General features: G+C 38.2%; 1 protein-coding gene across 2 annotated transcripts in view; it reads left to right on the forward strand.

Moving 5' to 3' along the window:
* Positions 1–24,200, forward strand: part of CCDC50 (coiled-coil domain containing 50) — a 70,343-nt gene that overhangs the window by 14,177 nt on the left and 31,966 nt on the right. For both annotated transcript variants that reach the window (XM_025376185.1, XM_025376186.1), the window contains exons 2-4: positions 15,334–15,396; positions 16,248–16,374; positions 19,308–19,398. In XM_025376185.1, coding sequence (XP_025231970.1) covers positions 15,334–15,396; positions 16,248–16,374; positions 19,308–19,398 — 281 coding nt within the window. The remainder of the gene's footprint in view (positions 1–15,333; positions 15,397–16,247; positions 16,375–19,307; positions 19,399–24,200) is intronic.

Here is a 24,200-nt window from a genome sequence, read left to right on the forward strand (position 1 = left end):
ACTTAAGTACCCATAAGGGGAATATAAATTTATTTCTTAAAAAAAATTACCCCACTCTTGTGAAACTACTTGAAGAGCCAAAGTCGTTGACAGAATCACTTCTTAAAATCTATGTGTAACGCCCTGTTACCTGTGTGGGGGTTTTCTGGATGTACTTTGAAACACTGGCTGGCTTCCTCAAGTCTACTGTGAGGTCACCTTATTCTGTATAGACTGTATTTCCAGGGGAAGAAATATTATTTTAACATAAGCTTACTTTTATTAAAATTAGGAAGACATAGCTCCTGATCTTCGGTGGAAGTGTCCCTCTAGATTGTATAAAACTGATTTGATTCTGGGAATGTACCCATGGTCTCAAGGTATCTTTTAGACAAACACATTTCTAGTCAGTGAACATGGCCAGTTACTGAGCATGTGGTGTCCTAACAGTGGAATTGCAGAAATTTCAAGACGTACACATTTGTTTTCTGTTCCTACCTTATGATTTTCATAATCCAAGATTTCTAGAAATGTGTGTAGAGTTCTGACAGATGGTTATCACAATGGAATTGTGAGCATTGTGGTTTGCTTTATGGGAGCAAGATTTTAAGAAATTATTTTACCATGCCTGTTTATCCCGTGATTCTATCTAAAGTAAAGTTGTTGGGGAATTTTGAATATTGCTCTCATTCGTTTAAAGTTGAAATGAATTTACTAATTCTAATAAGAATGTGCTAGCGAAAGTATCTAGTTGCAAAAGAGAATTGGAAAATGGAAATATGTGACTCAAAGGATAAATAGAACTCGCAGTAGCTGGTCCTTAAGGAAGCTCTTTTGTCATATGAAGCCAATAAACCAGAATGGGTTTTCTTCCCCTGGTGTAAACTTGTACTTAAGTTGGGCTGGAAGTGATCTTTGGGTTTTAATGGGCGTGACCGGGTTTATCCTACAGAGGTTTAGGGAGATGGGTGGCTTTTCTTTCTAGGCTAAGGCAAACAGAGTACTGGCTGCCAAACCATTTGAGGGCTTGTGTAAGTGCCAGGAAAAGTGCCATTCAAATAGTGAAGCAACAGAAGGTTGGAGTTTCTTCAGGAATACATGGGAAAAAAAAAAAAAAGAATTCTTACTATCTGGATATGCTTTGTGAAAAATTGCTTTGGAAAACATTGTCTACTACTGCTTATATAATGGTATTTACCCTTTTGAGGATGCCTCATGGCTATCAGTGGCCTGTTTTTTTTCATAGAATATCTGACTGCCTCCATGAGAATAATTGATAAGTAGCTTTAAAATTTCCTGCAGTGCTCAAGTACAGTTGACCTTTGAACAATATGGGTTTGAACTGTGTGGGTCCTTTTATACACGGATTTTTTTTCAATCAAGTGTAGATCAGAAATACAGTATTTGCGGGGTGCAAGGCCTGTATATACTGAGGTACTTTTCATATACCTGAGTTCCACAGGGCCAACTGCAGGACGTGAGTGTGCACCAATCTTGGTATCTTTGCGGTTCTGGAACCAGTCCCTCTCATGTATACCCAGGGATGACTGTACTTAGGATCGTTATTATTTCTCTCATAGGGGCATAAACATAAGTGATGTTAGTTTGTTTAAGATTATTTAGTTGGTAAATGACAGAGCTAGGATTGGAATCAAAGTAGGAGTTCTCTTGGTTACACCATGCTGCTTCCTTGTGCAATAAATATTCACTGAGTATCTCAAAGAGCCAGTGTTCTGTGCAGTGTACTGCAGAAGCTACTGTATAACAGTTTCATCTTTCTCTAAGTATAATTTTAAGTCATCTCTTTATGTATAATTATGAAATTTTATAAACCCATTTAAAAAGTAAACTGAACAATTTAAAAATAGCAGAAGTGTTTCCTTTTTACTCATCTTTATGATTTTAAGAGTAATTATTTAGTTGCTAAGTTCATATATTCCTGTATTGTTCTAAAGCAAAGCAACCATGTAAAATGCAGTTGTTTTTAAAAGAAGGTACGGGAGACAAGAAATCTAGGAGAATGTTTCTTCAGTTGTGACTTGTTTAACTTTAAGGGCCAGTCGAAATTCATAAATGTTCACATTTGTTCATCGGAATCCAGGGTACTTCGGTAAGTGTTTGGTAAAGTATTAGAGATTTGGTGGGTTTATTCAGTACCAGTTGTATTTCAAGAATTGAACTCCTCTAACTATGTTGAATACCTGATTCGCTTTACTTTCTAATCAGGAATTGGTTCACTTTGTATCTGTGACTGTATCTGCACGATGGTTGCTAGATAAATGTAGGACAGCTCTTAACCTTTCACTCTACTGAGGTTAGCAAAACTATTACGTTAGGCCTGAGGAAGAAGCAGCATAGGAAAAATGTAAATATACAAGCACTTTGAAGATAAATCAGTGGCTGACACAAGACCAGTAATAAACTCAAGACCCTTGGTTGTCTGAAATGGCAAAGCAAATTATAACATCATTATGTTTGCAAGCTCACATGCTTGTGCACGCATGCACATACAGAAGGTTAAAATGGTTTTAAATGCTGTGAAGTCTCTAATTCAGGTTCACTGAGTGGTCCAGTTGTCTAAATTGGTTCTGTCGTACTGTCACGTTGTGATTATCGTCTAGAGCAGTGCTATCTAACAGAACAACTGTGATGATGGAAACGTTCTGTATTCTGCACTGTCCAGAGTAGTAGCCACCAGCCCCGTATGGCTATTTAGCACTAGGAATATGATTAGTGAAACTGAGGAGAACTGAACTTTAAAAATTAAATTTATATTAATGTAACAGTTACATATGATTAGTGGCTACCATATATAGTGTGAAACAATTGTTTGTGACACTAAAGGATAGAATGATGTTGGATTGGTAGAACATATTGATTTTGGTTCAGTTTAAGGATGTCATTTCTGTTTGTTTGTTTTTGGAGACAGAGTCTCGCTCTGTCACCCAGGCTGGATTGCAGTGGCACGATCTCGTCTCACTACAACCTCCGACTCCCGGGTTCAAGCAATTCTCCTGCCTCAGCCTCCTGAGTAGCTGGGACTACAGGTGCATGCCGCCATGCCTGGCTAATTTTTTGTATTTTAGTGAAGACGAGGTTTCACCTGTTGTCCAGGCTGGTCTTGAACTTGGGAGCTCAGGCAATCTGCCCGCCTCGGAGTCCCAAAGTGTTGGGATTACAGGCGTGAGCCACTATGCCTGACCAGGATGCCATTTCTAACAGATGTTCCATTGAGCATTAGACTGTGAGGAATGCACATCATTTGGGGTTTTGAAGAGAACCTTAGTGACTGCGTGGTGGGAATAGAAAGACAGAGCCGAGGAATCAATTTGTTGGGCACTCAGAATAAATGACCTCCTGATTGAGCTCATTTTGAGGTTATGGGATGTTTCTTGAGAAGAAAGGAAGCTTAACTTGAGTGCTTTCTGTTAATACCTGCGTCAGCATCTTCTAAGAATAGACAAGGTCTGAGTCTTAACTTTTCTTGGGTAGCTTCTGTTTTGTTACTCCCACCAAAAAAAAAAAAAGGTTTTGGATTCAAAGCACCAGTCCATACAGTTGATTCCTTTAACACAGGAAGCTTGTGAGGTTGTCCATGTTTGTGGGCATTTTAAACATCATTTATGGTAGCCGAATCAGATAAACCTTATATGGAAAGTTTTATCTGTGTTCGACAGTTTAACCAATATAAGTAAAGACTGCTCTATTTCTACCTTGCTACCTTTCCCCTGCTTTTTCACTGTTCCTCTCACTCCAGATCATTTGTCCTGTCAGATGGAAATTCTGACTCAGCCATTTTCTCTTTCCCAGTAAGTTACCCAGTTACTCTGTGGTCGCTGATAATGATGTAGATGGTCTGTGATACTAAAGTAGTACTTCTGATGTGAGGACTTATATCATCTCAGCATTTTCAAAACCCACTTGCCTGCAATCTGGTGTATCTGCGGTTAGCTATAACATATCTATTTGCCAAACAAGTGGTTTGGGTTGCTGGGGTTTTCATTTAACTTTGAATTTAGGGGATTAGAAAAAATGTAACTCAGGAACATACTTTGATAAATTGCGTGAGAATGAAATGTTGGGATTCAATCAGTAGTTTTACTTTTCAAAATGATTCTTTACAGTGTGTTTATTGAGGTGTGTGTGTGTTGTTGGCACACAGTTAAAACTTATACTTATTACCCTTCTTGTAAAACTATCGATGATGCTATTATATAATTTAGTGCTCCCTATTTTAAGTTGCTACATGATAACTGAATTTACTTGTACAGTTGATACTAATAAAACATGTCTTTGCAGTGAAGAGCTGGTATAATTTCTCCATTCTGATAATGAAAACTGAACAACTTCTCCTATTTCTCTCCTTACATTGCTGCTCAGGAATATTGTTGACAAATTTGGGACCACATGTTGGCTTTACTTTTGTTAACGTTCAAAGGAGCATTATGAAATGAATCAATAAAATTGCTACTACTACTGATTTTCTTCCTCGTAAATATTTCTTATATTTACTGTTTAGATGCTTATATTAGAATAAAAACATGTATCTCTCTTTATTATGAAATATTTTGAAGAGGATTATCAGGTTCTCCTTCATGGAAGATGAATTGGAAAAAACAGAAGTGTTTAAAAAGGAAGATAAGCTACATTGTAATCCCATAGTATATTGTTAATGTTAGAATTTTAATTATCCTTTCTAGTACCTTCTAAATTTAAATTGAATAGTCAAGTATTTCAGCTATAGTCAGGGTATACTATAGGGAGGCATAAGATCAGCCCTAGACTCAGCCTATAACATGGAGAGTACATTTGGGACTTAACCTGTGCATTAACCCATATGATATGCTACATGGATAGTTATCCAACAGACGTCAGAATATCAGTTGTTTCTACAAAACACCTACATATACTCTGGAGAATGTGAGTGCTTTGAGGCTGGAACTAGGAACCTAATCACCAGAGGTTGGCAGATTTTGTCCTTTCGAAGACAGTTTTACTTCTGGTTATCAGAAAAATGGGCTGTGTTTTAAAGTAAAGGGGGTTTCCAGTGGCTGAAACATTTAAAAGGAGTCCAGATGATTGCTTGGACAAGATAAGGCTGAATTTGACAACTATTAAGACCCTTTCTGATAATGTAGCTATAATTTTAATAAAGTGATAATTGGCATCTTTTTATGAACAGTGACTGAAATTTAGAAGTATTTGAGGAAACTAGGAAGCCTAGTCTGCCATTTAGGACCATTATTATTGGAAATGTTTCCTTGGGATTACAGATTCTTGATACTCTTGACAGTTTGGTACTGGTAACCAAGAAGGTGACTTTAGCAGGTCAGATATTTGGAAGAAATTTGCAGAGGATCATGAGTTATACTATTCTGGTGTTTGTAAAACTTTTTGTGAAAAAGGCAGCTTTCTATCTGTAATGTTTATTGTAGGATAGTTAACCCCGAAAATGTCTTTCTGTTACTAGAATTTCTGAAGGATTTTCTCCTTTCTTCTTCTTCTTTTTTGGATATCAACCTCGAGTTGTTTTTTTTTTTTTCTGTTCACTTTATACTTAATTTATTAACACTTTTTAATTCTTGGGATGATTTGGCAGTTTGCAACTACAGGGGAGTTCTAAGGACGTGGGGCAGTTTTCTGAAACCAGTAATTCAGGAGACTAGCTCCAGATGGTGCAAATTCCTGCTAGCACCTTGGCACATACTGCTTTCTCTGCTTTAAATGCCACATATATCCTAAGCACCCCATTGTATTGTTTAGCTGAACAAATATATCCATATGTGTACACACATTTTTCTTGATTCTGAGCTCTAATCTTAACAGTGCCACTCATTTAACTGTGTGATCTTGGGAATATTACTACAAATCTCAGAGCTATCATTTCTTTGTAAGTTGTGTGATCTGTTTAATTGTGGCCCAAAGAAACCAAGAATTGACCACGTGCTTGACTATATCACTTTTCTAGGTATTCTAGGATTCTATTAGACAACATATCCTTTCATTATAATAAATCTGAAATTCCAGGTGAAGGAATTTACTGTTGTTTGAGGTCGTGTTGATAGACATGTAGCTCCATAGCCTTGTTTCAGATAAGCTGGAGGATGTGGGTGAGTCAATATGCTGGATGGATGTGGGTGGAAAAATCCAACATTTCATGTTATGTCCTGTGCACTAGCCATCATTGTTCTAAGGATCTATCTTTTTCACAAACATTTATTTGAAAATCACCATCCTGGGCACTGGGCTAAATGTTGGAGATAAAATGATCCATAATATTTTTCTTGCTTTTCAGGATCTAGAATGTATGCTGGGGAAACATGAGTAAAATTTTTTAATAGTATAATTAGTGCTACAGTACTATCCTGTAAACTATGTGCTATGAAAGTACTGAAAGAAAATAATAGATGAGTCTGCTGCATGTTTGTGAGTCAGCTACATAGGTGACATTTGAATGGGGTCTTGTAGGTTGATTGTGAATTTTCTAGATGGTAGAGAGGTGGATGGGTGCTTTGGGCAGATAGAACACAGTGATTCCCTCACCACCATCTGTGTAGTAATGGTGACTAAGCTTCTTGCCCATTTGCAGGGCTCTCCCATTCTCTGTGTTTCATTCTCACAACAATCAAGCAACCAAAAACAGAAACCAAAACCAATAACCATAAGAATCTCTAAACAGATGAAATATTGGTAAATATTGCTTGGTTTTTAGTCTTCTGTATAAGGTGTAGAATGAAAATCTTCGTCTTTCAGAAAGGAATTACAGAAATTCTGTGCGGACTTTGTGGACAATTTAGTAGTGGGATTATTGTACTAAGGATAGTAACTACAAGACAGTGAATCTGATTTAATTGTATTATGGATCTCTGTTTAGAAGGATCGTCTATCTCCCAGACAGGTGGAGTATCATGGCATATTGGAAAGAACAGGGCATTTAGAGACTTAATTAGAAAAGTAGCCCTGCCGTTGATTACTTTGGCTAGTAACAAAATAAATGAAGATGAAACACCTATGTAGATTATTTGCTTAACTTCAGCCAAAATTAGATGCCACTACCCTCCCACTGTCATACTGTAGTTAGATTTTGTTAATTTCAATGACACGAAAATTTTAGAACACTAGAAAATGGAGAAGGATCAAAAGTTTGTGTTACCCTTTGTTCTCTAGTAAACGAATTGCTCACGCATTGCTTAAGTGTTCTTTTGTTTTCAGCCTTGAGCCTGAAAGTGAGAAATTTTAGTTATCAGTGATCAGCAACTCAGAGCTATGTTTGCTTTTATGGGGCTCATAATTGGGGTATTTGAGTGAGCATAAGAGAGTGTCTGCTGTCTATAGCCAAGCATCTCTAAGCTCTCTACCTGCCCTGCTGATGGGGGTGGAGGAGGGGGTTGGTTTTGCTAATGGTATTGGTGGTAGTGATACTGATGTCATTTTGTTGATCTCTGTATAAACATTGCTGAGGCTGAGAATGTAGAGGATTTGTCATTAGCATAAGCTCTATTCAGTTTCTCTGAATCCCATTTCTCTTTTACTCAGATAATTTTATTAGAACTTTTAATAAAGAGAAGAAACTCTAACCGATTAGGGAGACATTTCTTTTGTAGGGCAGCATAAGAGTTTTACAAAATATGTTTATTGTTTCAAAGTGTCATTAATATATCTTAGAGACACGAGTCTAAAATTTAACAGTATCTTCTCCACCCAAGTGGAGGGAAACTTGTGGATGTTGAAAAGAGGGTTAGAGAGAGAGATGAGGGCAAGTGGTAGGTCCCAAAGAGAGATTTCCCTTGAAATTTCTCACTGTAGTCACCACCTAGGGTGTCCCATAGGTTACTTAGGAAACACTGAAAGAATCGGAAGGATGGGGTGATGGGAAGAGGGCGAGAGATGAAAAGGTGCTTAATGGGTACAGTGTACATTATTCAGGTGGTGATTACGGTAAAAGCCCAGACTTCACTACTAGACAGTATATCCATATAACAAAGCTGCACTTGAATCCCTTACGTGTATACAATTAAGGAACTTTTTATTGCTATTTTTTTCGGGTGTAAATATAGGCCGACTGTGATTGCTAGAAGTCTATTTTTGGGAGATAGTGAGGCAAAGTTAACTAGGTCTCATTTTTATTTGCGTTTTGGGGGACCTGGAAACCACTTTCTGAATACATGTGCTATCTTTACTAAAAATTACTTTTATCCTTGATTTTAAAGAACTTAATGCACATTTATCTTATTTTAACTAGTATTTCATAATACCCCCTCCCCTTTTTTTCCCCTGATACTCTAAGCAGAAATACCTGGGGCCAGAAGAGGTGGATTTGATTTCCAGTTCATTTGTTTTATTTGTTGGGCAGTCTTGCTCAAGCCGTTTTATTTCTCTTGAGCCTTAGTTTCCTTGTAAATAAAATGGGGATGTTGATAAAGCCTTTATCCTCAGATGGTTAGGAGGAATACATGTGAAAGTGCCTTGTAATCTATGAAGTGCCGTATAAATGTCAGTTGTGGCTGTCTGTTATTACCAGACTTTCACAAGACAAAATGTATCTCTTGAATATCTTTCTTGTACATAGTAGATGTTTTCGTGTATGTAGAACAAAGGAAAGCAAGCAAAATCCCTGCTTTCAAAGCGGAGTGTGTAGTCCATTTGCTATTCGTAGCATTTACATAAAAAGAATAATTCACAAAATTCTACCGTTCTATAAAAGGGAAAACAGACATAGGTGAAAGAAATAGCCTCTTGTTAATGTATTATTAATCCAGGCATTTTTATGTGGGTGGAAGCTTGTAAAGATGAATCATGGCAATTGTAATTTCAGAAAGTCTTAGGATATAGGTAAAAGAACAAGGGAAGGCGAATGGCTTTTTTTCCACTTCCTTTTTAGGTTATGTAGAATTAGTTGGGAAAGCACTGGGAATGTGCACATTATTTGGATAATGTATGAAAGGAACGTGTAGCCACTCACTGAATCACGTTGGGAGGGGCACTTCTGTTTGTCTCTGAGAAAAAGATAAGGGAATTCTAAAGACTCTTACCCCATCACTTGTCAGTCTGAACCACCTCTTTAAAACAGGCTTTTGAAAGATTATTTTGTTTCTGAGTGAGAAAGAGAAACTTGCTGTAAATGAGCTTTCTAAAATAACAATCTTAAATATGTTTTATGAAAAATGCTCAGTTTACTTATTTCTTTGTTGGTGAAAGCTGAGAAGATCTTAATCTGGTACTGTTAATGCCTAAGAAAAAAAAAATGTTAAAGACTATTTTAGGCCTCCAAATTTGTTGTCATTTGGGCCAGAATTTTAAGAGACATTCAAATCAATGTTGGTTTGTTTTTTTCTCTTTTCTTTTAAAATGTTGAATTATTAAAGTATACAAATTTTGTCTCTATTTTTCTACTAATTGCCAATGGTAGGGCAGACGAGGGTGTTACCCGTAGAAGGAGAATGAGTAGTTCTGCATCGAAGTTTATGGAAAGCTCCTACAGTTACTGGTAGGGAATGGGGGAGTGGGCTGTGTCTGGAGCTGGAGGGGTGAAGTTGGCAAGCAGACGTACCTGGAAAAAGGTGTGTGAGGAGAAGCAATAAAGCGAAAACAAAAATGAGAGACTTAGGAAGCAAATGCAAAAAGAGAAAAAGAAAAAGTATGAGAGGTCGAGTTTGGTTGGCGTGAGGTGGAGCGGGGTGGTGATCACCCGATTTTCCTTGGTACTTTTCAGGTAAGTTGTATACCTGGAATGCCTAGAAAGGAACCAGTTCCTCATGAGGGTGCACCGGGGCTTTCCTATCACATCTCTTGCTGTAATTCCCTTTGGGGGTTCTGTGCCCCAGGCACACACAACTCCAGAATGGCCTGTGGATTTTCATCTTTTTGGCTTTGCCTATAATTGGCCTCTTTGCCAAGAATGTTTACCACTTCTGTCCGTAGGAATTTTAACTTACCTTGAGATACATTTGGTGTTAATTACTTTAAGGTTTCTTGATACAAAGTTTCTGGATGCATTCTGTTTAAATCACCCCCACTTCTTTCATCTACCCCCAATTCATAACAAGCATAACTGCTCCAGTGTTTATGACTTCAAAGAATTTTCTTTAGTACAACAAATTGTCTTTAGTACAGTGTTTATTAACTTACATTATACTTGTTTTCCTCTCTGATATTTCACCTCATTGATGGCTTGGAGATGACTCATTCATCCTGAAATAGAGTTTGACACATGTTTATTGAGTAAATGAGTGTTTATTAGTTGCATACGATGCCATTCATGTATTTAGGGGGAGATCAACATCTCAATGAAAACCATTCTTTAAGGAAATGGATGGGGGGTGTATATATGTACATATTTATGTACGTCAGCCAGTCATCCTTTCTGTTTCTGAGACCTGCTTGGCCTATTGTAAATTAATTCACCGTATACTAATTTGTGTGTACAGGCATCCCTCATTTTATTGCACTTTGGACAAACTGTGTTTTACAAATTGAAGGTGTGTAGCAAGCATTTCTTAGTAATAATGTGTTTTTAAATTTAGGTATGTACATAACCTGTTTCGACTGAATTCCGTCGCACATTTAATAGACTATCAATAGACTATTAATAGACTATAGTGTAAAAATAACTTTTATATGTTCTAGGAAACCAAACAATCATGTGATTCATTTTATTGCGATACTTGCTTTATTGCAGTGGTCTGGAACCAAACCTGCAATATCTCTAAGGTAGGCCTGTATTTAGATTAACATATCATTGAAACTCCTTTAATGAGAATGGGGATAGGGTTCTAGTTTTATGTAGTTTGTTTATTGCTAAATTTGTTTAAATGATATTTGACATATCTTATGTGTGTTATGCTGTCATAATAGCAGAGTTTAATTCTGTTTATGGCATTATTTTCTCCCTTTCTCCTACTCTTGTTTGACTTTATGATCCAGCTTTTTTTTTTTTTTTAACTTCTTTCGATTAATGAGCACACGTTGTGTGGAAGGTGCAGAGTACACCCACAAAGTCCCTGCCATGAAGAGCTTGCAGCTGGATAGGAAAGCAGCTGTGTGCTCGAATTTCAGAGCAAAGTGCATTTTTTTCTGTTAATGCTCTTCTAAGCAATGAGGCAGAGTTGCATGGCTTTTAATGTTCAAAAGAGACTTAGCCACCATCCGTAACACTGGGAAAATGGGCAGAGGGGAGAGCCTACAAGACACTTGAGATCTGGGTGGGAACAAAGGAGAATAGTTGTGTAATTGACTATGGGGGGAAGCTCATTTTAGTAGCAGGCTGGGAGTAGTGGGAGACATTGATAGGGTTGGCTTATGGCAAGAAGGTCAGCCTGAGTTCTGGATGAGTGAAAGTAAACATAGGAGGGAAAAAGTTTGAGAAATGGGAAGGTGAAAGGTGGTTCACCTTAAAGGTGCCCACAGGGAAACGTGGGGAGACGAGTTTATGCCGTTTATCCTCAGTGGACTGTTTATACTGTTTACATCAAAGGTAGAGGAGGTTAGAAAAGGAGAAAAGTTCTCTTCAGGCTCTGAGCTTGGCCTGGCTGTGAAATAGTTTCTGTTCTGGTTACCGATTTACAAAGTTGACTGGATATGTGATTGTTTTCCAGGTTGTACTAGAGTACTGATGCAGGGAATACAGAGGCAAATCTTGAAAAAAAACTAGAGTGGGTTCAGAAGAAATTATATATTGGGCAAGTAATATTTCAGTATAAATGAGATTATATGTTTGGAAACTCCTAGTAAACTCTGAAGGGCTGAGTCAGTGCATTTGACAGTGCAGCTTTGTGTGTATGTGTTTGTGTACTTCCTCATAATCACTGAAAACCTTCTGGATCCTCTTGACTAGCTCAGGCCCTGCTCTTATCTTTTGGGTACTAATTCAGCTTCTGCAGATTTAGGGACAAATCACAATAATAGAATATACTTTAGTCTTGCTGTTTAGATACTAAGAAATCATTATGAGGAGTCAAGGTAATCAGTAATTCATAAATTTCTCACACCTATTATAATGCGTCAAGCCATATCTTCATGTTCATTGTTTAACAATATGTGCTATTGACAACATGAAATTAAGTTAATTTAATTATATAACTTAAAATGTAATATTTAAGACATTTAAAAAGCACAGGAAATAGAGAAACCCATGAACCTACTACCCGCATCAGATGTTAATATTTTGCCTTGTTGTTTGTCTTTTCTGTTTTTGCTTTTGAAGCAGTAGAATGGCTTGTGCAGCCAAGGCACTTATGCCCCTTTTCATCTCTTTGGAGAGAGAACTACTGTTTGGAGTTAAGTTTGTGTCAGTGCCATATTATTAAAAAAAATTTTTTTTTTACCATAGGTATACCTGTCCACAAACAGTATATTTTAATGTTTAATGTTCTGCTGCCTAAAGTTAAGAAATATTTTTAAAATTATTGTACTTCTTCACATTCTCCACATGGAAAAATGTAATAATTTCATAATTCTTAATTTTAGTTAGCATGGTGTTCGAAACATAGAAAATATATTTTTGGCATTAACGTTCTCACCTAATAACGTAAATTGAAGTGGCTTTTAAACTTTTTGTAATCTATAGAATGATGTGTGTTTCACATTTTGACCTAGTACCTATCATCTCTGTGTATTTCTGTGATCTGTATATATATAATACTGGAAAAGTTTCCCCAAACTAGTTTCCTGTACTGTGTGTGATCTATAATAGTCCCTTGGTATTTGTGGGGTAGGGTGTGGAGTTGGTTCCAAGACCACACATGGATACTAAAAATCTATGGATGCTTCAGTCCTTGGTATAAAATGTGTTAGTATTTGCATATAATTCATACACATTCTGCCGGGCGCGGTGGCTCAAGCCTGTAATCCCAGCACTTTGGGAGGCCGAGACGGGCGGATCACGAGGTCAGGAGATCGAGACCATCCTGGCTAACATGGTGAAACCCCGTCTCTACTAAGAAATACAAAAAATAGCCGGGCGAGGTGGCAGCGCCTGTAGTCCCAGCTACTCGGGAGGCTGAGGCAGGAGAATGGCGTGAACCCGGGAGGCAGAGCTTGCAGTGAGCTGAGATCCGGCCACTGCACTCCAGCCTGGGCGACAGCGCGAGACTCCGTCTCAAAAAAAAAAAAAAAAAAAAATTCATACACATTCTACTGAATACTTTACATTGTCTCTAGGTTACTTATAATATCTAATACAGTGTAAATGCTATGTAAATAGCTGTTATACACTGTTTCGTTTAGAGAACAATGATAAGAAAAAAAGTGTGTACATGTTCAGTACAGCCACATTTTTTTTTTTCCTTAAGTATTTTTTATCTGTGGTTGATTGAAACCATGAATCCAAAACTCAGGGCTATGAGGGCCAATTGTCTTCTGTTATTCTCTAGACCATTGACTTTTAAAATGCTTTTCTCAGGCTTAGTAAATTGATTTTTTGACCTGATAATAGGTTGCCACCCATAATTTGAAAATCATTAAGATTAATCTTAAAATTTGATCTAATCATAATCTAAAATTAAGACTGACTTTAATATATAAGCACAAGCGTTTCCAGTATAATAAAGGTGTTTTAAATGATAGGTCAGTGTATTAAAATAACATTCTTCACACAAGATTTGATTATATTTATTGTAGCTGATTCATTAATTTTTATAAATTAAGTCCATGTATGTCTTACCCATTTAAAAATCAGATATTAATTAATTGAAGTGTTTTAGAGAGTATATACTGGTTAATGTAGAATATTTTCTTTCCATCCATTCTGACCATGGTTTACCTGGAGGGAAGGAGGGCCGTCATTGTGTCAGGGAAGGGGAAAGAGCTCTTGAGCTCTTGCTGGCTTAGACTTTGACGCCAAGTCCTGTCACCAGTGAACTCTGTGCAGCCTTAGAAAATCCCTTCTTCCTTCTGGCTTTCAGTTTCCTCACTTATTAAATGAGGATGCTATCTAGCTCATCTTGAAAGTACTTTTATTCTGTGAAATATAAGGTAACTAGGACCTGGGCTTCAAGATATTAGAATTCGTTGAGAATATAGCTGATGAAAAAGAAGAGGGCTTTCTATTCGAATTACTGGTTTTGCTGTTACGTTTGAGTGAGGATTAAGCAGGTTGTATTCAGTTTAATGTAGTTCTTGGGTAAGAATTATTCCTCCGTTCAAAACCGTTTCAAAATAATCTTGACCTCCCCAAGATCTCCCTCCCTTGTTGTGGCATTATCCCTCAGTAGTGAAGGACACAATTATGTTGAGTGTATATGTGAATATACGTAAGTGCAAAGAACAGCAAAGGAATGTTCTTCATTCTGTTTCAGTTAAGTGTGCTCATAGGCAAATCCAAAGCTGCAGGAAAAAATCTACCACTTTTCCTAAGCTCTAGGGACTGTTTCATGAGTCCTACTCAATTGCAATAACCTGAGGCTTTGGGGAGTTTCCTTTTTTTTTTTTTTAAACATGAATTACATGCTTGGAATAGAGTGAGAACATATCACTTAAACTACACGTTCTTAAAACAGCACTTTCCATGATGAATCCTTCATGTTTTGTCTGTTTGTATATTTACGAAGCAGGAGTTTAAATTGCAGCTTGGGGTAAACATGGATGTTTGAGACTTATTTCTTCCCATTTTGCTTCTAAGAAGACAGGTCAGGAAATACCCTTGCCTGCATCTTCAGGTGGAGGCAGAGTTGGGGCGGATTCCTGGTTTCTTTCAGGCTTCCCATTTTCTTTTGGTTTGTAGATTATTTGGGGGCAGCCCAAGGTTTAGAGGGACCTAGAGACCTAGTTCCAACTCGTGTCCCTGGGGATTGACCCACTAAAGAATGTTTAAGAAATTGAGAATTTTCAAAGTAGAACTCTGCCCTACCTGAGGGACTAGTGAAAATATCTTTTTCCTTCAGAGACACCAGGGTGGACATAAATTGCTGGGAGAGGATCGTCTGAACCACAGAGAAGTGTAGGTTAGATTTCTTTTAACACCTCTAATTACGCAGTAACCCACTTCTCTCTCAGTAGCAATATGCAAAGCATGATTGATACTTCTGTTATTTCAGCAGCACTTACCCTCCTTTTATGGAAGTGGATTGGAATTTCTAGACCTCTGGAATCTGATTCTCTAAGTGTTCTCACCTCAGGCCAGGGGCCAAGGCTAACCAGTGTTTTGTGACACCCTGTGCTTGGCACTAAGCAGGATTTTTGTGACTAAAGACTGCATACTTAACTAGTCACTATTTTATGCATTGAGAATTACGAAGTTTGTCATTCTGAAATATTAGAATTGATTTTTTTAAAAGTAAAAGAAAAGTCCTTCCCTTTGTATGTTAAAGTATTACTAATGAGCCTTCCTGTCTCTTTTTCCTCCTTCATCTTCTGTAGTGTGCCGAGATTTTGCTGTCCTGGAGGACCACACCCTGGCTCACAGCCTGCAGGAACAAGAGAGTGAGTAATACCTCTCATTTCTGCTCCTTCAGTTTTCTTTTTTTAGTGGTAGCTTGAGGCTGGTTTCTTAGGGCTTAGGTGGGGAGAGAGCACAGTCACTTGGCGTCACCATCCGTACATTCTGAAGGATTTCTTTAGGCAAATGATGCCTGAGTGAGCAGTGAAGTTTCGGGCATGTTTAAGTAAGACAGGCTGCCAGGGATTAGTAGACTGCTGCATCTCTAGGAGGAAAAGAGGGGTTTGAACCTTTTTTCTTGCCTTTTGTTGTAGGAGGGACACAATGGTTGTAGATTTATCCGGGGTGCATGTGTAGAAGAATCTATTCTTGCTCCTAGGATAGGGACCTGAACAGTTTTCCCAGGCAACCATGGTATAAATGAGATCACATTGTGGATTTTTCTGAATCTTTTTTTCCATGTAGTGATGGAAAGTAAATCTGAGCTATGCATGTTATGTTAAAGTACATATTTGTGAATATATGATTTGTGAATTCACATATAAATACAAAATTAAAGTTTTGAAAAATGCAGTTAATAAATAGAGTGACAACATGTAGTAGTAGAAAGAGCATTAGCCCTGGCTTTAGAATATTCGTGTAGATGTCCTGGCACTGCCACTTTGTTGCCGTGTGACCAAAGGCAAATTATTTAATCTTTTTGATCCTCTTTTTACTTAATGGAAAAGTGGGGAATATTAATTCCTTGCTCTTTATTATATATTGTTGTTGAGACAATAAAACGAAGTGATGGATGCAAAGCTATTGCTGTGGTAAAGCTCTTAAGATTATTATGGCATTTATTACTAACAAACTAAGGCGTTATTAATTCCTGTCCTCAATCTTTTTGTTCCAGTTGAGCATCATTTGGCATCAAACGTTCAGCGGAACCGTTTGGTCCAGCATGATCTCCAGGTGGCTAAGCAGCTCCAAGAGGAAGATCTGAAAGCGCAGGCCCAGCTCCAGAAGCGCTACAAAGACCTGTGAGGATTTGGGAGGTGGGAGGGGTAGTGTCAAGACTGGTTTTCTCTGTGGAGCTAGCAAACAGGGCAGGGGAAAAGGAGCCTACTTCTGTTCCTCTGATTCCTTTTACTGTTAGATTACAGTCTTACAGTGGATATCTAACAGTTTTTTTGATTTGAAAATATTTTGTTGTTGTTGGAACACTTGACCAGGTTTAAGGACATGTGGATGATGGGGTAAATTCTAACATTTTTTTAGCTGTATGACTTTGGGCCAGTTAGTTAACTTCTCTGAATTTATTTTCCAATTTATTTTCCTTCCCCATAACGTGGGGAAAATAATCTCTGTCCCCTCTGTCGCGTAGTTTCTATGGGGAGTCCAGTGAAATAGTGGACATCAAAGAACTTTGTGGGTTGTGTTGGTTCCTTTACTGTGTTCTAGCTGTGTTTGCTGCTCTTACTTTCCTTGCTTTGCAGTACATGACAGAATGTTCTGAAAAGCTCTGAAGTGTAGACTCAGTTATCTTCATAACTTCAGTGTCTGACAAAAGTTCTCTCTAGTAGCCTCGTTTAACAGACAGATAAACGGAAGTGATTATTTCTCAGGTTTCTTTTGGCACGGTGACTTTTATACTGTTTCAGTGTTATAAAGCTCCCAGGATACATTTCTTGTTTGAGAGTGGCTCTTACATCCTAAATCTTTAATGTGGGTAGATTCAACCACAGATACTGTGTTGAGGAGGAAGGGGTAAAGGAAAAATGGAAGGAACCCCTTAATTTAGTTTAGTGTCATATTCAGGTAAAAAGGGAAAGCCAGTCATTTTTGCTAACTTATAGGAAGGGTTTGCCCTTCTGTTTATTATTTGTAGAGAGGACTTTATTAATCATTTTGTTAAGCTTCCTTGCTTTGTAAATAAACACTTTTATTGATTCATGCTAAATCTGGCACCATGAAAGGAGACCAGAGATATGAATAAGACAGCCGTTACCTTTAAGGGCCTCAGGAAAACACCTTGAGCATTATATATCTAGAGATACATGCGTGAGTCAGAGATAATTGAAATGTAAATTTCATGCCTATTTAGAGAGAAGAGACTGGGAAAAGCTTCACAAGACAGATGATACGTTTAATCTGAAACTTGAAGGTTAATTAGAAGTTTATAGTGATGGGGAAATCCATTCTAGCCAGAAGGAGCAGCATGCATAAGGGCAGGAGGTAAAAGGACTTGGAGTCTCATGTTAACTGCAAGAAGTTCAGTATTGCTGGAGTGGAGAGTGTATTTACGGGCAGAAGTAGGAAGTGAGGCCAGAAAAGTAGTCAAAAGCTGGATCATAAAGGTCACGATAAGTTATGTTAAAGATTTCAGGTTTTGTAGAGTTTAAATGATAAGGGATGGAGAACCATTGAAGTAGTTTTAGATTTCCATTTTGGGATCTTATTCTGGAGAGTAGGTGGGTAAAGGCTTGGAGTGGGCAAGATTTGAAGACAGCTATTGTGAGCAATGGTAAAATTAAGAGATGATGAGGCTTGAATGAAGACTGGTGGTAGTGGTGGTAGTGAAGGTCATGGTAATGGAGATAGAAGAGGAAGAGAGATATTTGAGATGTTACGAGGCTCAATGTCACAGGTTAAGGTGAGAGCCAAAGCTTGAATGTCCTAGAGTTCTAAATTCATTGCCCTTTATGTTATTCACTATTCTCTGTTAGAAAGGCCAGTTCTGAGGTTGATGCAGATGTTTAAAATCCTGAATTAGGTTAATAACAGTATAATGAGCTTATTCAGAAATTATTAAGACAAATCACTCAAATATAAATCAGCAGTAGAGAGTAATATTTTTTATGTCCTAAATGAGAGAAGAAGCAGGTATTATATTTCTGCCTGAGACTTCAAGGTTTTAGAATTGTTCCTGGATGAAATAAGTAAGCTGGAAGGGAAGACTTTCAGTTCACTCCCTGCAATTTGGAGAGCTGGACATCTCAGGAAGGATGAAATGCTGCTGTTCTCATTGAACTGGAACCATTTATTCAGTCTGGATACTGGGGCTACTGTCCCAGGTCAGGATTGTTGCTTGCTTACTGCTGCTTTCTCCGTTGCGCTTTCCCTGGAGTCTGTATAATTAGCTGACTGAACCAGAGCTGGTACTTCTTGGAAATACGGTTTGAAGTCATTAAGCTCAGATGAAACTTCACTTACTTATTTTCTGTACCAGAAGGTACATCTTCTGTGTCACTTGTGACCTTTAACACTTCATTTGGGTTTGCCTTCTCTGCGGTGCTTCTCCTTTCTTCCCACTTACTATCACATCCAATGTAGTTATTAGTCACTTAATTCTATACAGATTTTACATTAATTTGGGAGTTTCAGGTAGATGCTTGAATGAAGAGAGATAGAGGCCTTTGAAAACTAAGTCCATGATTTTGTGTATGATTCTTAATTATTATAATGAGTGAATAAAGAGAAATATAGGAATTGCTCTGAGTAGATTTTCATTTATTTTCATTTCTTTGGTTTGAATAGATAAGAATAGTATGATATTAGACTTGTAATGTGAAGTTACTAAGTGTAAACTTTTATAGCTTATAAAATGGCATGACAGAATGATTTGTGGTTATTAGTGGTAGAGGCAGGACCGAGAACAGGCCCCAGTGGGGTGAAGTGATATGGTGGTATAGAAGAGGCATGGAGTTTTCCATTGTTGGATGTGATGATGAGATTCCAGTTCTACCACATATTTTCGTTGTGATCTTGAGAAAATGATTTAACTTCCCTGGGCCTTAGTTTTCTCATCTGTAAATGTGACTGTGTGAGCCTCTTTGCATCTTTATCTTGAAGATAAAGTGAGAAAAATAATGTACTTCTCATATAGTGAGTATTCAATAAATTGTATTTATTATTTTTAGGAAATACATTATTTTTTATTTTCCTTATTCATGTTTTCACCTTTGCTTTTTAGTGAACAACAAGACTGTGAAATTGCTCAGGAAATTCAGGAGAAGCTGGCTATTGAGGCAGAGAGACGACGCATTCAGGAGAAGAAGGATGAGGTATAACTTAGTTACTGCCCCTCTCCCTCATGGAGAAAGGGGTGCTCAGCTTTAGAGCAAAAACTTTCTGTAGTCACGGGCTCAATGAAGGTTGCTGAATGGGAAGCAGAATGCCTCTTATTTGGGCTGCATTTTCCTCTGTGGACCATGGTTTATACCCTCTTGACTATGTAAGTGGTAAAAGTCTTGAGAGATAATGGATAATTTCACATATGATGTGAGTTAATTTCCTATGACTGCTGTTACAGATTACTCCTGCAAACTTGGCTTAACAGAAATTTACTGTCTTAGAGTTCTGGAGGCTAGAAGTCTAAAATCTGAAGTGTTGGCAGGGTCACGCTACCTCTTGGGAAGGATCCTTCCTTGCCTCTTCCTAGCTCTTGACTCCTGGCAATCTTTGGCATTCCTTGGCTTGTATCTGCATCACTTCAGTCTCTGCCTCTATTGTCACATGACTTTCTTCTCTGTCTGTATCTTTGTGTCTTCCTGTCTTCCTAGAAGGACATCAGTCATTGGATTGAGGACCCACCCTAATTCAGTATGACATCAGCTAAACTAATTACATCTGCAAAGACCGTTTCCAAATAAGGTCACATTTTGAGGTTTGGGTAGAAATGAATTTGGAGTGGGCACACTGTTCAGCTTACTACAAGGCGTCTGCCCCTGGGTTGTTTTTGCAGCATTAGAGAGAGCCGACTTTTGAGTGGAGCCTGCGCAGGATGCAGGGAGTAGTCCTTGGGAGAGGCCAGGAGCAGGCATTGCTCTCATCCTTTCTCTTTTTCTTAAAGGTTTCACTTTCCTGTGATCCATTGGTTAAAAAGACTAATCAGTTTGATTCTCTATATATATTTAAGTCCTATTGTTTAAAGGCTGAAAATGACTAAAATTACTAATAGTGTTTGGTTTGTGAGAAGACTTGAATTTACCATTAGCTATTATTTCCATTTGTGTTATATTTTCAGCACTTCTTTTTTTTTTTTTTTTTTTTTTTTTTTTTGAGATAGCGTTTTGCTCTATCATCCACGGTGGAGTGCAGTGGTGTGATCTTACTGCAGTCTCCGCCTCCCAGGCTTAAGTGGTCCTCTCGCCTCTTGAGTAGCTGGGACTGCAGGCACACGCCCCCACACTTGGCTAATATTTTTAAATTATTTTTTTGTAGAGACGAGGTCTCACTGTATTGCCCAGGCTGGTTTCAAACTCCTAAGCTCACGCTATCTTCCTGCCTCAGCCTCCCAAAGCACTGGAATTCCTGGCATGAGCCACTGTGCCCAGCTTAGTTTCAGCACTTCTTACGAACAATTTATTTCATTTTACATCATTCCTATGCTACCTGCTTTCACACCTGTTATGCCGTACTTTGTCACTGTCTTGATTTATAATAAAGAAGAAAATGATTTATTATTTTTAATAGTTGGATGACGGTATGGTTTGTTATGCACCCAGAAACACTTTTGAGGGTTATAAGCATGGTGTTAGTAATTACATAAACTGAAACTGTACTGCGCAAACTGGCATTTATGATCATCCTGTTAAATAGATATGATCAGGGTCATCAGTAAACAGCCCACATACACTGCTACTCCTACTGAGTCACTCCTGTTCCTGGGAGACTTCTTGTTCAATGCCAGATGAATGTGAGACACCTGGTACGAGTGTAGTGAGTTGTTTCTTAAAGAAACAAATCATGATCGCATGATAATCAGAACTGCAAGTAAAAATTAGGGATTATTTTTGATACTTCCTGTAATACACAGGAGGCTCTTTCTTAGTATTCAATGTGTTGCCTCTTTATAGTCAAGACTTTGCTTTGGGGATGACACTGGGAACTAAAAGAAGTGATTGTATTTTGTAGACAGGAACGCTTCTATTTAAAAAATACCAGAGTAATGAAGTTGGCTTCTTATAAATGCTACTGCTGTCCTGTGGGGTTTTTTTTCTCCATTTAGGGAAAAACAGGATAGAAAGAGAAAATAAAACACTTTATTTAAATTATGTAGAATCTAAACAGTAATCACAGTAAGTAGTCTCTTGGTAATACTATATAAAGTAAGCAGTTCAGTGATTAACTCCAGTTTCAAGATGTAGAAATTAAGTATTAAAGAAGTAAGTGACTGATTCCAAGTTATAAAATGCCAGAGAAATGTCTGTACAATTCAGGTCTCCTGACTGCTTCTGACTTAGACGTACTGTGGCATACATGAAACATGTGGACTTTGGAGTTACACTCACCTAGGTTTGGATTTTAGCTCATTAACTGTTTAGCTGTGTGATTTTCAGCATCGCACCTAACCACACAGAACCTCAGGTTCCGAAATGGGTTGACTCACGGTAGTTGTGCATACCCTAAAGGGCTGTTGTGAGGTAAATGAGTTGAGGCACTTCGAGCACCTGGTGCATGTTAAATTTATAATTGCCCTTTCCTTGATTCTGTCATAGAGAGAGATGTGCTGCATAGGGCGGAATTCATCAGGCTATGGTGTGCTTTGAGAGGTCCTCAAGCGTTCACACACTTGTCTTTACAGGTCTCCCACTAGCTTGCCCTCAGAAGAGTGGAAAAGTTAAATGAGAAATCCGGTTGTGTAGGTGTGTTGACTAGACAAGCCTATATAAACTTCATTCAGACTTTTTGACTTTTTTTTTTTTTTTGAGACGGAGTCTCGCGCTGTCGCCCAGGCTGGAGTGCAGTGGCCGGATCTCAGCTCACTGCAAGCTCCGCCTCCCGGGTTTACGCCATTCTCCTGCCTCAGCCTCCCGAGTAGCTGGGACTACAGGCGCTGCCACCTCGCCCGGCTAGTTTTTGTATTTCTTAGTAGAGACGGGGTTTCACCGTGTTAGCCAGGATGGTCTCGACCTCCTGACCTCGTGATCCGCCCGTCTCGGCCTCCCAAAGTGCTGGGATTCCAGGCTTGAGCCACCGCGCCCGGCCTGCTTTTTGACTTTTTAACTCGTAGCTCAGATGAGAAGATGGCTGCTGTGCCGAGGTGGTCTTTTATCATAGAAAATTGTGACTCTCAGCTGACTAGTATGTTGTCAATATTAAATGAAGAAAATTTGCATGAGTTAAGTTTGTCATTGCGAGATATATGAAAATGCTTGTTTATTTTAGTCTGTTGGTAACAGGGTGCCTGAAAGGGAGAGGAAACTAATACTGAGACAGTAGTGCTAATTCTTCCGGCCAATTTTTGAAAAAGAATTGCTTGTTACTCATGAGCTCTCTTAGTTCCTTTTTTTTCTTTTTTTTTTTTCTTTTTTTAAGACGGAGTCTTGCTCTGTCTCCAGCCTGGAGTACAGTGGTGCAATCTCCGCTCACTGCAACCTCTGCCTCCCGGGTTCAAGCGATTCCTGTGCCTCAGCCTCTCAAGTAGCTGGGACTACAGGCGCCCGCCACCATGTCTGGCTAATGTTTTGTATTTCAGTAGAGATGGGGTTTCATCATGTTGGCCAGGATGGTCTCGATCTCCTGACCTTGTAATTCACCCACCTCAGCCTCCCAAAGTGCTGGGATTACAGGTACAAGCCACTGCACCCGGCCTCCTTTTTTTTTTCTTCCCTTTTCCCCTCAATGCTCTTCTGCTTCCCCGTAGAGTCTACTTGGTTAATAAGGATTTATTCAGCAGCAGGGCTGTGGAAAATCTCTCTCTGGGTTTCCACCCAAATCTCTTTTAGAGATTTTTGGGGTCAGTTTTCCTGGGTAGTTAACACCCCATAAAATACCAGATGTAGAGACTGAGAACCTTTTTCTCTTGGAACAGAGATTTTTTTTTTTTTTTTAAATTTTTTTCTGAACAACATTGTGTGTAAGAGGTAGTGGAGTTATACAACCTTGCATGTGTAAATTAGCATTTCTAGCTTTGTCATAGTATAATTTTATTTTGTTTGTTAACAAAGCACAGATGTAAGGAAAGTGGCATTTCCATGCAGGAGACTGATGTGGAAAAGTTAAAAAAAAAAATTTTTTTTTTTTTTTTGGTCTTTCCTCACCTTCTTCACCTTCCCTCCCCTCCCCTCACCTTCCCTCCCCTCGTTCCTCTTCTTCACTTTCTTGCTCTCTCACTCTGTCTTGCTCTTCTGTCTCTGTTTATTTATTTTTAGCTCTTTTACATAGTTTCTCGAGTATAGTAGTTCTCTCTAGGCTTCCTATTGGAAGGAGCTTGTTGACTTTGGGTATACTGGACGCTATGAATTGGTGGTTAATAAAAATGGGTTAAGGTTAATCAGTTAATTTAACTTAGTTATTCTTAAATAAAACTCTAAAAGTGTGTGTGTACCTATGTGCATGACTAGGTGTGTGTGTGTGCGTGCATTTAAACTTAGGTTTAAAATATATGTGAATTTGCAGCTATTTTAGGGAAAAACTTTTTTTTCCCTTAAATAAATATTAGCATGGCCAAACATGTAATGAAAAGTTTGTGGCACTAGTTTAACTATTTGAAGCCCTTTATAAAAGCATAAACTGCTCAGGGTAAGCCTAGTAACCAATTCACATTAAAAAATGAATCTAGTATGAACCGTGGTACTTACACATAGCACTCTTAGATTAGAATTTCATGTTCCAAAAGAATATTTACACATTATTTGGTAATATTTAGAGGCTAGATCAAACAATACCGTTCAGCTATTAAAAATTTTCCTGTGTTGTAAGTATTGTAAAAATAAATTTATATATATATATGACTAGAAAGGGAGATGGGAGAGAGATGGGAGGCTTCTTGTTGAGGTCTTCCTCTCTTCTTATTATACTGATGTTTTTACATCCATAGAATTGATATTTTCCTGTTTTATCGAACAACCCTTTTGGATTT

This window comes from Theropithecus gelada, chromosome 2, assembly GCF_003255815.1.
Source record: "Theropithecus gelada isolate Dixy chromosome 2, Tgel_1.0, whole genome shotgun sequence".
Classification (NCBI taxonomy): domain Eukaryota; kingdom Metazoa; phylum Chordata; class Mammalia; order Primates; family Cercopithecidae; genus Theropithecus; species Theropithecus gelada.